The 13240-nt window shown below is 38.5% G+C and overlaps 1 protein-coding gene across 1 annotated transcript in view; it reads right to left on the minus strand.

The window, feature by feature from the left end:
- VWF (von Willebrand factor) overlaps positions 1–13240 on the minus strand; it is a 248454-nt gene that overhangs the window by 135919 nt on the left and 99295 nt on the right. The window contains exons 26-30 of the mRNA XM_089527208.1: positions 12909–13044; positions 9135–10474; positions 6610–6729; positions 5149–5292; positions 518–661 (exon numbers count right to left, since the gene is read on the minus strand). Coding sequence (XP_089383334.1) covers positions 518–661; positions 5149–5292; positions 6610–6729; positions 9135–10474; positions 12909–13044 — 1884 coding nt within the window. The remainder of the gene's footprint in view (positions 1–517; positions 662–5148; positions 5293–6609; positions 6730–9134; positions 10475–12908; positions 13045–13240) is intronic.

Consider the following 13240-nt stretch of genomic DNA (forward strand, 5'->3'; position numbering starts at 1 on the left):
GAATTTCATTTCCAAAAGCCAGTAAAGAACTGTGGGAGTTGTATCAGGAGGGTTAAAGATTTGTCACCCCTTGTCTATCTCAAAAATTAGAGTTAGGGGAGAAGCAGACGGCCCATTTCCAGCGGCTTCCCAGCAGCTGGGGGGGGGGGGTGTCATTTAGATGACACATGCCCCCAAGCAGGCAGAAAGCTGTTGGGTAGCTGACCTCCTGGCCAGTTTTGCAGAACTTTGATGGCACACCATTCATATGCTGCACAACGTGGGAAAGCAGCAAAGCCACAGAGGTGGTGGAAAAGCCAGCTTTTTACCCACTCAAAGGGGAATGGCTATCTGCCACTTCTTTTTATGCTGGCACAAAGCCACATCAGGGCCGTGGCATGTGTTTGCTGCAGTCCTGGTCCTGTGGTCAAAGGGGCGGCATCAAGCCACCCCTTCAGGGCCATCTGTTTCGACCCTTACTCTCTCAAATATTCTGATAAAATATAAATAAAAGTAGAGGCAGAATAACAGGATTTACTGTTCACTCTTGCAGAGTATGCAGCAGTATTCACTGAGTCTTGCGACGTATCTGATATAATAATCACTACTGTTTTGGAAGCATTGGGCCGTCCTCCATTAACTTCAGAAATGGCATGTTGCACTGTGAAGTCTATCACTTCACCTGTAAATGAAAGAAAAAATACTTTAAATCATAGAATCATAGAGTTGGAAGAGGCCTCATGAACCACTGAGTCCAACCTTCTGATCACTATAGTATCTTCACATGTAGGATAACACCAGCATTAGTAACAGCATTGGCTTAAAACTGGCAAACACAGTGTTACCATACTCTGCATACCCTGCATTATTTGAGAGTACACAAATTTTGTTACATTTTATTATAATAGCAGTTGCAGAGGCATGACCCTTGAAAGTTCAGCTGACTTTTAAGTGAACTTCTGACTGGTCATATACCTGAGGGCATGTGGAAAGAACCCCTGTAACTTTATGGCTGTGAATATCACTGCTTCCCACTTCCTGCCATGTACATTTCCTCTTGGAGGTTACAAACAAGGTTTCTGAAGCCCAAAGCATTAAGCCAATCTTTCTGCTATCCCCACTGTACTTTTCCAAACCTGATTCCTATCCCAAACTCCCTGGGACTGTCCTGATCTTATTACTTCTTGATTAAATCAATGTCACTGCCATCAACCAAAAATATTCCTTTTCTAACTTTGTTAAAACCATCAACCAGGTGAGAATCCCATTGTTTTAGGGATTCCTGGAAAATCCACCCAACTGCCCCAAGACTCTATAAAAAGTGTGCCTTGGCACTCATACATTGGCTCAGTTTGAAATCAGGCAGGAATGCCGTTAGATTTCATATTGACCTCTCAACACAGGTTGGCTGTCCCCCTATATTTCAGGCAGCCTTGTTGAGCCACTGTCACTTTCATCATCCCCTGATTGTGAAGCAGATTAGGCAGGTGAAATCAACCACAAGGACCCACTGACAATCAGAAGACACAGAAATTTTATTTTACGGCTGGGCCCCTCCTCATCTAAAGGTGCAAAGAGGGAGCCCTGAACTCAGATATTGCCAAGCATTTATAGAAATTCATACAAAGACCAGAAATCCAAAGCCCTATTTTCCTCCTCCCTTTGTTGCATTTCATTCTATATCTATGTTAGCACATTCATTTTATGGTATCAACAAAACATGTTTACATTTCAAGAAATGGTGGGTCAAGTTGTTCTGAAACTTTGAAACCTTCAGACATGTTATTGTTCTTCTAGGTGCCTTTTTGTTTATAATATAGGAAGTTTTCTAACCACACAGCAGAAAGCATAAACTGCATGTTCGAAACAAGGCCTTTGCAAGGCAATAAAACTGACCTTGGTCTTTGCTGAAACCTCAACACTGATGGACAGTCATAGTCAAGCAGTTTTTAAATGCATTTTTTCAGCTACAGGCTGCTGACCACTACAATTGGAACACTGCTTCTGCACTGGTAAAGTTTTGCCTTACCTCAACCTTGCAACAAGCAACTATCTTTCATTTTGTTAGTTCTTGTGTGTGTGCATCTATGAATGATATTGCATGAATGGTGATTTCCCCCTTTGCTTTTAATTAATAAAACTAAGTTGTACTTTGCACTCTGGGAGTTCTTGGACTTGTTATACAAAGGTGTGATCCCAGCTATCATCACCATAGCCCTCTCACTGCTTCCACTTGAGCAAAACTAAGTTCCACATTGAATTCAGTTTGTGGATGTCCTATCAGGACCCCCTGCAATTTAGGTAACAAGATTCTATTTTAATACTACCATTCAAACCAAATATCTTAATGGATGTATAATGACCTCCAGTGGGAAGAAACAACCAATAAATATTATCACTTAGGATAGCGTGTTACAAATATCCTTAGTAAGTTATTTGTTGTTAAATCCTTATCCAGACAGATTAAAAATCTCAGTGTCATCTTACTTTTTGTCCTCAAAGGAATTCAATGTACTTCCAGAGATAAAAATGCCCCACATCTTTAGTAAGATGTTCATGTAATGGGAAATATTTGTTTTCAGTAGCTGTCAAACCCTCCCCCCCCCCCCCCCCCGCTTGCAAAATTCTGTGTCTTAAAAATGTTTGAACCCTTCAGGTTTTGTTTTTTTTAAATTTCCCCTCTGCCTAGTCTGACTCAGCAGGATACACTAGGGTTTTTTTTAACTGAACTGGCCTTTCTGTGATAGGAAAATATGACTTTTGCATTTCGTATGAGTAATAAAAAAAAATTGTCCAGGACATTTATAATGTGGGCTAGAGGGAGAAGAAAGTTTAGCATTCCTATTCAAGTTGCTCTGGTTACATTTTCAGTGAAATTTCAATTGCACCCTTAAGCCATTATTTAAGTTTTCACATTGTTTTGTTCACTTTCTCATACTATTTTTATCTATATTTTATAAATATTGATGATTTATGCCTATCTCTATATTCATAGTACATTTTTGTTATCAATATTAGTTAGATATATACTATACCAACATAAGAATAAAATTGTTATAACAGAACTCTTAAGTCTGCCTCTTTGCAAACTGGTCATGCCTTACCTTCTAACCTACCGGTTTTTAAAGGTGAATTTGTTTTACAAATTATTCCAAATGTGTGCAAAGAGATTACTAGTCAATTTTTCTACTAGAGTCATTCTCCAAATTCTATTTAATCAGTTGCACAGTTTATCATTTTCTAGTGTTATCCATTCCCTAGTCCACATCAAGCAACTTGCATTGTAGTAGATTTTGAAATTGGGCAGTTCCAAACCTCCTCTTTTTTATCACCTTGGAGTATTTTCATCTTAGTTCTTATTTTTTTTCTTTGCCCAAATGAATATGGAGATGTCTTGCTGCCAGTCAGTAAATAGTTTATCATTATGGATAACCGAAATAGTTTGAAATAAACATCTTTGGAAATATATTCATTTTGACTAGTGTTATTCTTCCTAGAAATAACATTTGTATTTTCCCTGCAGTTCTCTAGGTGCTTTTTTATTCCCTTCCAAACCTGGTTATAATTATTTTGAAAAAGATAGGAAATTTTATTTGTGATTTTGATTCCTAAATATTTCACTTTATTCCTGACTTTAAATTCTGTTATTTCTTCTAGCTATTTTCCTTCTTGTTTGGACATATTTTTGTGACTATTTTTGTCTTTTCTTTATTGACTTTAAATCCAAATATCCTTGCGAAATATTTAAATAATCGTAATAGATGGACTATGCTATCTTGCGGATTCTCCAAGGTAATCATCAAGCCGTCACAAAGGCTCACAGCTTGTTCTCCTCCTTTTTCATCTTTACTCCTCTTATTTGTTCTTCTGATCTTATTCTCTTATTCAACACTTCCAGGGCTATTATGAATAATAGTGGGGACAGTGGACAACCTTGATCTGTTCCTTTAGAGATTGGAAATGTATCTGTTTTTCCCCCATTTACTGTATGATCAGTCTCACTTTCTGTATATTGCTGTGATCCACTCCGAGAACATTGTTCCTACTTTTATCTTATCTAATACTGCACCTAATACTGACAAACTCACATTGTCAAATGCGTTTTCAGCAACCAATCAGTTTGTTTAATTTGCTTTTCTGTCTGGTAAATTGTCAATAACAGTAATTCTCCTTGGGGATTTGTATTCTGGTTTTCATACATGAAAAAGAAGAAAATATTTCCTCCCAAAAATATTTCACTATTTGGCATTCTATATTCTTTCCGGTAATCTATGGACATATTTTTATTGATGTTGAAACAGGACATATATGCTACCTATGCCTAACTTGAATACATTTTCTTTTCTCCAAGCTGAGATAGATTTATATGAAAAAAGCTCCATAATTTCTTCTCATTTTATTCTGAGTTTTCATTACTTAAATCTGCTTCCCATGGAAGCTGAGAACTCCATAGCATACCAAACTTTGCTTCTAATAGCCAAATATATAAAAGAGAAACTTGCCCTCTACCAATAGTACTAGTGAGTTGGCTAGTGATACTGAGGAGTCTAGCTGAAATTTGTCAGGGTTTCAACCAAGACTGAATTAGAATGGCCTAAACAGCTGTTTATATAAGGCAAACCAGGTCATTGGTGCAGTTTCTCAGTCATTTTGAGTGGATTTTTCCAGAAGAAAGAATGGCCAGAGGTGTGGAAATGAGCAAACAATAAATGGAAGCATCGTAAACAAAGAGGTGTCATCTCCAATAATAGTAACCTTTGATTTCCAACTTTTCTGACAGATACCCGGTGTCTTCCCATATCACAATCCTATGTGAAGGGATTATGCAAATTTCAACCTCAGGGGGTTCTATCCTATGTATGTGTGTTAGTGCTTCCAAACCAAGTATGACAGATCTCTATATATTTGGGCAGACTACCTCTTAGCATTGGGGCACCCATCTGTGGCTATGTGACCAAATATCCCTTTTTTTTATTATTGAGTTGATTTTGAAGGTCAGTTGAGGTGATGAAATGCTGGCCTGGGTGGTAGCATCTGCACTCTAAAAAAGTAGGGAAAATGTTTAGTTCTAAATAAATAAGAAAATATGTGTGTCATCAGAAAAATAAGTCTTGTTAGGAATGTACTGGAATATAGCCTTCCTTCAGCCCAAACTGAACAACCACTTACCTAGTTTGCTAGGGCCTTGTTCTCTTTGATGAATTGAGCTCACTATAGACAAAAGAATTGCCTTCTCTTGGGGTACATTCCATGACATTTCCAAAGTATTGACTTCTCCATACTGAAGAACAGCCACTTGAGTTGCTGTATGGCCTGGAGATTTATAAAAGAAAAAACACTGAAAGATTAAAACACTGGAACTTAAGACTGCCTGAATCTTACTAGCAACACTGCCAAAATTATTTCATAAATCAAACCTAGCCTGCAACAAACAATCTGAGGCTCCATTCATGGTTCCTTGTCAATCTATTGTTAATGAAAGTTACATGATAACAAACATCAGAGACACTACAAAAGAGACATAGGCGGGTTCCACACCTCCAAAAAGTACGTGCTCAGCACGTACTAGGGTTAGGAAGGGACATCCTTTCCGGATGCCCCTAACCCTAGTATGTGCCGAGCACATACAAAATGGCGGCGCCCATTCTACATGGGCGCTGCCATTTTGACGTAGCAGACGCTTAGCATCAACACGTCACGGCACAGAAATGACGCTGCAAGTGTGCCATTGGCACCTTGCGGCATCATTTCCGCACAGCAAAAAGAACCCACTTTTTGCGAATTCTTTTTGCTGCACCAGGGAACCACATGGTTTGTCCTCTGCAGTTCCCTGCTGCAGCAAATACAGGTGCCCACAGAGTGCCCTTTTTGGGCGCTCTGTAAAGCGCCATACTATACTATTTTTTGTTACACATGTGCTCCAAAATTGAAAGGTACTTTGAAATCAAATAATAACAAAAGACTTTAATCCAGGTTTATAGTGCAAGAATTGTCATTTGACCAAAAAACAAAACCAAACAAAACCAAGAAACTAGAAAGGAGTTGGATATAGGCATTGTTTGTAGTAGCTATGGTTGAATTATACCTATAGGAACACATAAAATTACTTCCAAGTAGGTGCAAGCTTGGAACACTTGTATCCAAAACTCTCATTTATTACTATGTAGTCAGTAATTTAGTCGATATTTGAATTATCTTCATAGAATCATAGAATCATGGAATCGTAGAGCTGGAAGAGACCACAAGGGCTACCCCCTGCCATGCAGGAAATCTCAATCAAAGCATACCCGACAGATTGCCATCCAGCCTCTGCTTAATGACCTCCAAAGAAGGAGACTCCACGACACTCCGAGGGAGTGTGTTCCACTGTCGAACAGCCCTTTCTGTCAGGAAGTTCTTCCTAATGTTGAGGTAAAATATTTTTTCCTGGAGCTTGCATCAATTGTTCTATCTTTCACATGACCAGGAGAAGTAGAATAAATTATGCAAAGTGAGCAATGTAATTATGCTCATCCTTTTTAAAGTGTTTTGAGAGCACCAGTAGTGAACATTATTCATGACTCTCCTCATGAAGAAATTCAACATGAATTTTAAATTTCTAGAACAATGAAGGGAATATACACGACTCACCAACATCAGTGTGTTCAATAAATGCTTTCACAAAAAGTTTCATTTTCTCAAACTGTGATTCTTTAACATTAGGATTTCCATCCAGAAGAAATATCACATCTATTGGACTGTTGCAGGTTCCTAAGTGTACAAACAAGTATACATTTTATTTACTGATCAACTAGACAATGATAAATCTTTACAGAGAAAGACAATTAGGTTTAAATAACCTTTTTTCAAGGAAATGGTACAATAATACTCTATTTTCTTTTTTAAATGCAGAAAATTGTTTCTGTATTAGTTTGATTGGTAAAAACTTCCTGAACATCTCCTAGAATACTGCTGAGCACTGTAGCACTCCCAATTCAGACTCTGGGCCTCCCTATTAGCTTTTATCAGCACAGAACATATTCCTTTGTTCTGGGATTTTTTCTGCTATGACTGATCTTCTACCAAATAAATTTCCAATACAAATTATTTGTTTATTATTTGCTTATTTTATTTGTATCCTCCCTTTCACCCAACTTTGGGTCCAGAGGGTCCCACCACATAAAATATAACAAAATACAGCTTTAAAACCTTGGTTATAATGCAGTGGTTATGTTTTTAAATGTTTTAACATAATTAAACTATTCTGTTTAAAATAACTGGATCAAAACAGTTGAAAAGCATTTAAAATATAATACTGAGAATAAAATGTATTCCCTATTTTAAAAAAACTTCAGTAACAACCAGTTGACTGAAAAAAAGCTTGGCTAAAATTTACAAAGCCTTTGCCTAGCAACAAAAGGAGTGCACAGAAGGGTGCAGACTATTCTTCTGTGGGAAGGTTCTAAGCATGTAAATAGCCACCACAAAGGCCCTCACCAGCCATCCCTATGACAATGGTAGGACCAGGAGAAGGCCCTCATCCAAGAATTTTAAAAATGGCTCATAATTATCTAATGAATTCTTTGATTCCCACAACCTGTCTAAAGAGGACTGCTTCAGAGATACAAGCTTGACAATTTCATGTATCCAGGTATGTTTTGAGTCAAAACAGTTTTCAGCCTATTTAAAGCACTACAAAACTCAGCAAGATATAGCTATTTGAAGGATTTCATGCCTGGCATCCATATTTTTTCTGCTTTTTGGGGGGCTATGTGGCTGCACTCTGCAATAATTTATTCCTAACATTTCACCTGCATCTGTGGCTGAAATCTTCAGAGAATGGTATTGTGGAGGTGTGTGAGATATATATACTATTCCTCTTTGTTGAGAGGAAGTGATTTACATATTAATCTCTGTGTTGATCTGTTGGTGAATGGCAAGGGCTCAGAGTGGGAGGATATATGAGAAGGACTGTGTTTATTTAATTAGTGATCCATTGTCTATTGGGAAACCCCCTGACCCTGGGTGATGTTCAATTGCATGTGCTGAGTCTTGATTTTGATGTTTTCAGGACTGGTACCCAAACTTTGTTTATTTTCAGGGTTTCTTCTTTCCTGATGAGGTTATCCAGGTGTTTATTGATTTCAATGGCTTCCCTGTGCATTCTGACCTGATAGTTGTTGGCATGGTCCAGAATTTCAGTGTTTTCAAATGGCATTTTATGCCTAGGTTGGTTTATAATGTGTTCTGCTGCTCCTGATTTCTCTGGCTGGCCCAGTCTGCAGTGTCTCTTTTGTTTCTTGACTCACATTTGAACATGGTTCAAAAACATGGTCATATTTTCTTCTCCATGGTTTTAAACGGTGAAAGTGTCTTCCACATATCAGAACCATGTTGTGGGCTTTTTTGGTACTGGGGCTTGCTTTTCAAAGTGTTCCATGTAAAAATTTGCTACCAAGGGGCTCAAAGGGCTTCCCATGGCTACTCCAACTCTCTGCTTTTAGGGAGGATACATACCAGCCTGTGGGCAGAGTCACGGCATAGTGTCCGCACACTCGATGCCCCACCCCCATTGTGCCATGATACCAGGTGCCCTTCTAGATGGAGCGCAGCATCATGGTGTGACTCTTGCACACACAGCACAGTGTGGAAGGGGTGTCATCATGCCACCCTGTCACGACTATGATGCCCCTTCCAGGGAACAGAAAAGAAGCTGCTTTTCACAGCTTCTTTTTGCTTCCTCCAGAGGCTGTGGTGTGTGGTTGCCACAGCCCCAATTCAGAATGAAAAGGGGTGGTTTCCCATCACCCATCTGTATAGCCCCTTAGAATCCATTGTCCCACTAGAAGTAGCTTGTGGTGAGGCAAGTTCAAACAGGACTGTGATGTCTTCCAGTTCAAACAGGGCTGTGATGAAGGCAAACATCAGGAATAATTTATTCCAGAATGCAATCACATAGCCTGAAAAAACCACAAAAAATTTAGCTATTTGGTTTGATAGAATAGTAGGACAAAAAATTATTATGGCGATATAAACATTAACATGTCTGAACATTTAGAGTTGTGGTAGAAAGAACTGTGTTAACATTCATCAGAATATTTACAGCAGAATTTTAAAGACAAAATTCATAAAAAGAAACAATCCTTATCACTAGATAAAAAGAATGCAGCTATTACCTTCTCTTGAGCAACATGTTTTTAATACCAAATCAGGTCCTTCTTGGAGGAGTTTGTTATACCCTTCCAATATTATTGGTGTATGTGGCTGACTTAACTGTTGCAGTTCTTGGATATTCACATTTGGAGTTATACCAATAGGAATAAGGTTGATATCAGTAGGTAGACGAGAGATGGTATCTGTGGCAGGGTTTCCAGTCACCATGTAAACCATTTGTGGTACTTGCCGTCTTCTTCTACTCTTTGTAATAAAGTTTTGTTCAGAGACAAAGTCGAGAGCCTTTCCAGTGTTGGTGGCATTGCCCCCATGGTATTTGATCTCTCTCACCTTTTCAATCACGTCTTTCTTTGACTCCATTTCACTGAAGGAATACTCCACTGTGATTGTGAATGAGTACTGTATTATTGTAATATGAATGGTTTTTTGGTCCATATTCATTTCTTTGATTGTCTGAACAATAAATTCTTTGACCAAATTGAAATTCTCCCTGCCAACTTTGTCAGACCCTTCAATTAAAAAAACAATGTTGATCGGCTTGTGAATATTAGTAAATTCTGTTGGGATTGCCTCTGTTAACCCCCGATTTACTCCAGGTACTGTCATTGTAGTAGTACTAGGAACAGTTGCAGTAGGGTTAAGTGTAGTAAACAATACAGTGCTTACTTCAGGCACAAGACCACAAAAGTAATCAATTATTTCATCCCTGTGTTCCCTTAATTCAACTACGCTGTTCATTATGAAAGCCTTGTTCTCAGATGACTGCATTTCAATAAGTCCAATTTGTTCAATGCTTATGTGTGGTCCAAGCCCAACTGGTATCACAATAATTTTCTTCTTTTTCAGGAGTGGGAATATGCTCTGAATTCTCTTTGGATCTTTGCTAGCTGTAAGTAACACAGCTATTCTGGCAGCATTTGTCCTTGGAGCCTTCCCAAACACATGGAATACTACATATTTAAGTACTTCCGTTGCAGAGGCAACATCTCCCCCAGTGTATTTTATATTTTGAACAATCTTTCTCATTTGAGATGGCCTTTTAACATCTTTTAGACCAAGATAAATATGTGAACCAGTGCGATATTCCAGGATAGACAAGCGAATTCGTTTTTGGGAGATATGGAGTTTCTCCATGGTACTAATTATGAAAACTTTCAACTGCTCAAAATCACTCTCAGAAATCTTGTTGGAGCCATCAATCAAGAAGGCAAGGTCCATCATTTTGCTGCAAGAGTAGTCATAAATAATTTCATCATCTGGAGCAATTGTTGTTGTGGTAAGGATTCCATCACTCTCTCCTGGATCACATGAATGGCATGTCAAGTTTTGTCCTACACAATGGCTAGGAAAAAACACACATGAAAAGCAAGACAGTTTTTTAAAATAGTTTTAACAGTACTATATCACTTACTACAGTTCACACCAATGAAAAATTAAATGAAGCTTTTATTCATAGAATCATACAGTCATACTTAAACAGCCCACACACATGCAAGATACTTTTGGCCAAAAAGAGGGAGGCATTCTTATCTCTCAGCAGAATATATCCCTATTCACCAACCCTATGGAAAGGGCTTGGATGCTTTAATCTGATTTGCCAGTCACTGTTCCCATTCTGCTTTTTCCTATATATTTTTTGACCTGCCATGAAAACATCATAGAATCATAGAGTTGGAAGAAACCACAAGGGCCATCCAGTTCAACCCCCACCATGCAGGAAATCACAATAAAAGCATCCCTGACAGATGACCATCTAGCCTCTGTTTAAAGACCTCCAAAGGAGGAGACTCCACCATTCTCTGAGGCAGTGTGCTCCACTGTGGAACAGCTCTTACTGTCAGGAAGTTTCTCCTAATGTCCAGGTGGAATCTCTTTTCCTGTAGTTGGCATCTATTGTTCCGGGTCCTGTTCTCTGGAGCAGCAGAAAACAAGCTTGCTCCCTCCTCAATATGACATCCCTTCAAATACTTAAACAGGGCTGTCATACCACCTCTTAACTGTTTCTTCTCCAGACTAAACATACCCATGTCCTAAGTCTTTCCACATAAGTCACAGTTTCTAGACTCTTCTCCATTTTGGTTGCCCTCCTCTGGACACGTTCCAACTTGTCAACATCTTTTTTGAACTTCTGCACTCTGTTTATGCTATATATTAGTTGGGATTGGTATCATGCATTTAACAATATCAGCACCTATATTTGTCCAACATTAATCAATAACTAAACACACATAAGTCTAAAACCATCACTTATTAAAATTGCTTATTGAAACTGCTCATTATCCCATTCCACCACATTTTAAAACTCAAGCCTCCCTTTTCAGCCAATGTAGAAACATCCCACATACATTCCAGAGGAGCTACTTTTTCTACAAACCTTTTTAGCTCTTTTAATTCTCATTAACCTTTACAGCACAACTGCACAGTTTAAACCATCAGCATCAACAATATACTATCAATCCCATCTCTATTTAAAATAACTCAAACCAAATTCTGGCAGGAAAGAGTTAAACTAATGAGTTCCTGACAAGGGGAAAAGTCAGGAAAACTAAAGTTGCAGAATAAACTCAGGCTTGCTAGAGAGGTTAAGAACAATAAAAAGTAGAATTAACACCATTGTAAAGGCTAAAGACTTATTTTAAAATATAATAAAGGGGCTGTACAGCTGAGCGGTGGGATACTGCCCCTTTTTGCCCCAGATTGGTGCCACAGCAGCTGCATGCAGCAACACTGATCTACTCACTATAGGAAGATAAAGAAGCTGCTCCAAGCAGCCTCCTGGAATGGGCGTCATAAGCGCCACAGAGCAGCATCATAACGTCACTTCTGCGCTGTGCCATGTGTACAGGCGTGCACCAAGATGGCACTCGGGCAATGCAGTGAGAGCTTGGAGTGTGTGGACACTCAGCCCTTACTGTGCGTACGGGTCAGCACAAAGTGCCGTTCTGTACCGCCCCAAAGTATCAGAAAGAAAACAGATCAACAAGATCCTCATGCAAAGGAAAAGAAAGACAAGAAGGTTCATCCATTCAGAGAAGTGAGAAGAGCAGAATCTGAGTGAGAACAAGAGGGAACAAAAAGAGGAAAGAGAGAAGAAGAACTAGAAAAGAGGGGAAAAGAAGAAGAAGAAGAAGAAGAAGAAGAAGAAGAAGAAGAAGAAGAAGAAGAAGGTCAGACTGAAGAACAATTTCCCCCCAAGCACAGATTTAGCTACCTTGCTGCAGATGGAATTGTTTAGCCCATAGGCAGCATGTATCCAGCCTGTTTCTGCTGTTTTGGAACCAACCCAAGCTTAACTCTCCTCCCAAACTTTTTTTCAGTTGAAAAAAGAAGGAATATCTGCATGAGCCTTGTAATTCCAAGTTCTATTCTAATCAAACCAAGATCTGAAACTCACTTTGAATTATGGTTTCATTTCCTAATTAAATGAAACCATTGATTAGCTCTTAATGTCATTAATAACATTTCCCTCAAATGCAGTGAATGTGAGAGAAAATGGAATTTCCCCTGAAGAGGAGATAGTTTGAAGGCCAAGCATTCATAATGAGATCATTCTTAATTTGTTTAACAATGGTGTTACATCTGCATTAGTCTTCTGTGATTTTCTGAGACCAACAAAATATTGGTAGAAAACCTTGCTGGACTATTTATTCAGCATTTCTGGTATCATATAGAAGTATTACAAAAATTCAATATTGTAATTTATGTTTATACATTTCTTCTCTTCCATCCCCTCACCTTGCCCACCCATCTACATTCAGAAACATTTTCTATTTTACCAGGATTTGCAGATATGTGTATTTTCAGGGTTCAAAATGATCCTCTTCCCATGAGGAATCCTGCGATCTCCTAATTCACACACTGGACATTCTTCAAGATCAACACAGGTTCTGGAAAGTTCATCAAGTATTTTTCCTGTTTCACAACAATTGCAAAAACAAAGCTTTTTAAAATAAAGGCAACTCATGAGCAACATAAAATTTCAAATATGTAGTCTCTCTTGAAAGCTTGGGAGAGCTATTTCACATTAGTTATGATGCCTCTCAACCACTTTTCCAGATGTGATGTACTGTTTTGCTGGTGGTGGGAGAAAGATAACAAGGAGCAAAGA

The sequence above is a fragment of the Sceloporus occidentalis genome, unplaced genomic scaffold (assembly GCF_023333645.1).
Source record: "Sceloporus occidentalis isolate IW3139 unplaced genomic scaffold, rSceOcc1.0.p SCAF_5, whole genome shotgun sequence".
Lineage (NCBI taxonomy): Eukaryota > Metazoa > Chordata > Lepidosauria > Squamata > Phrynosomatidae > Sceloporus > Sceloporus occidentalis.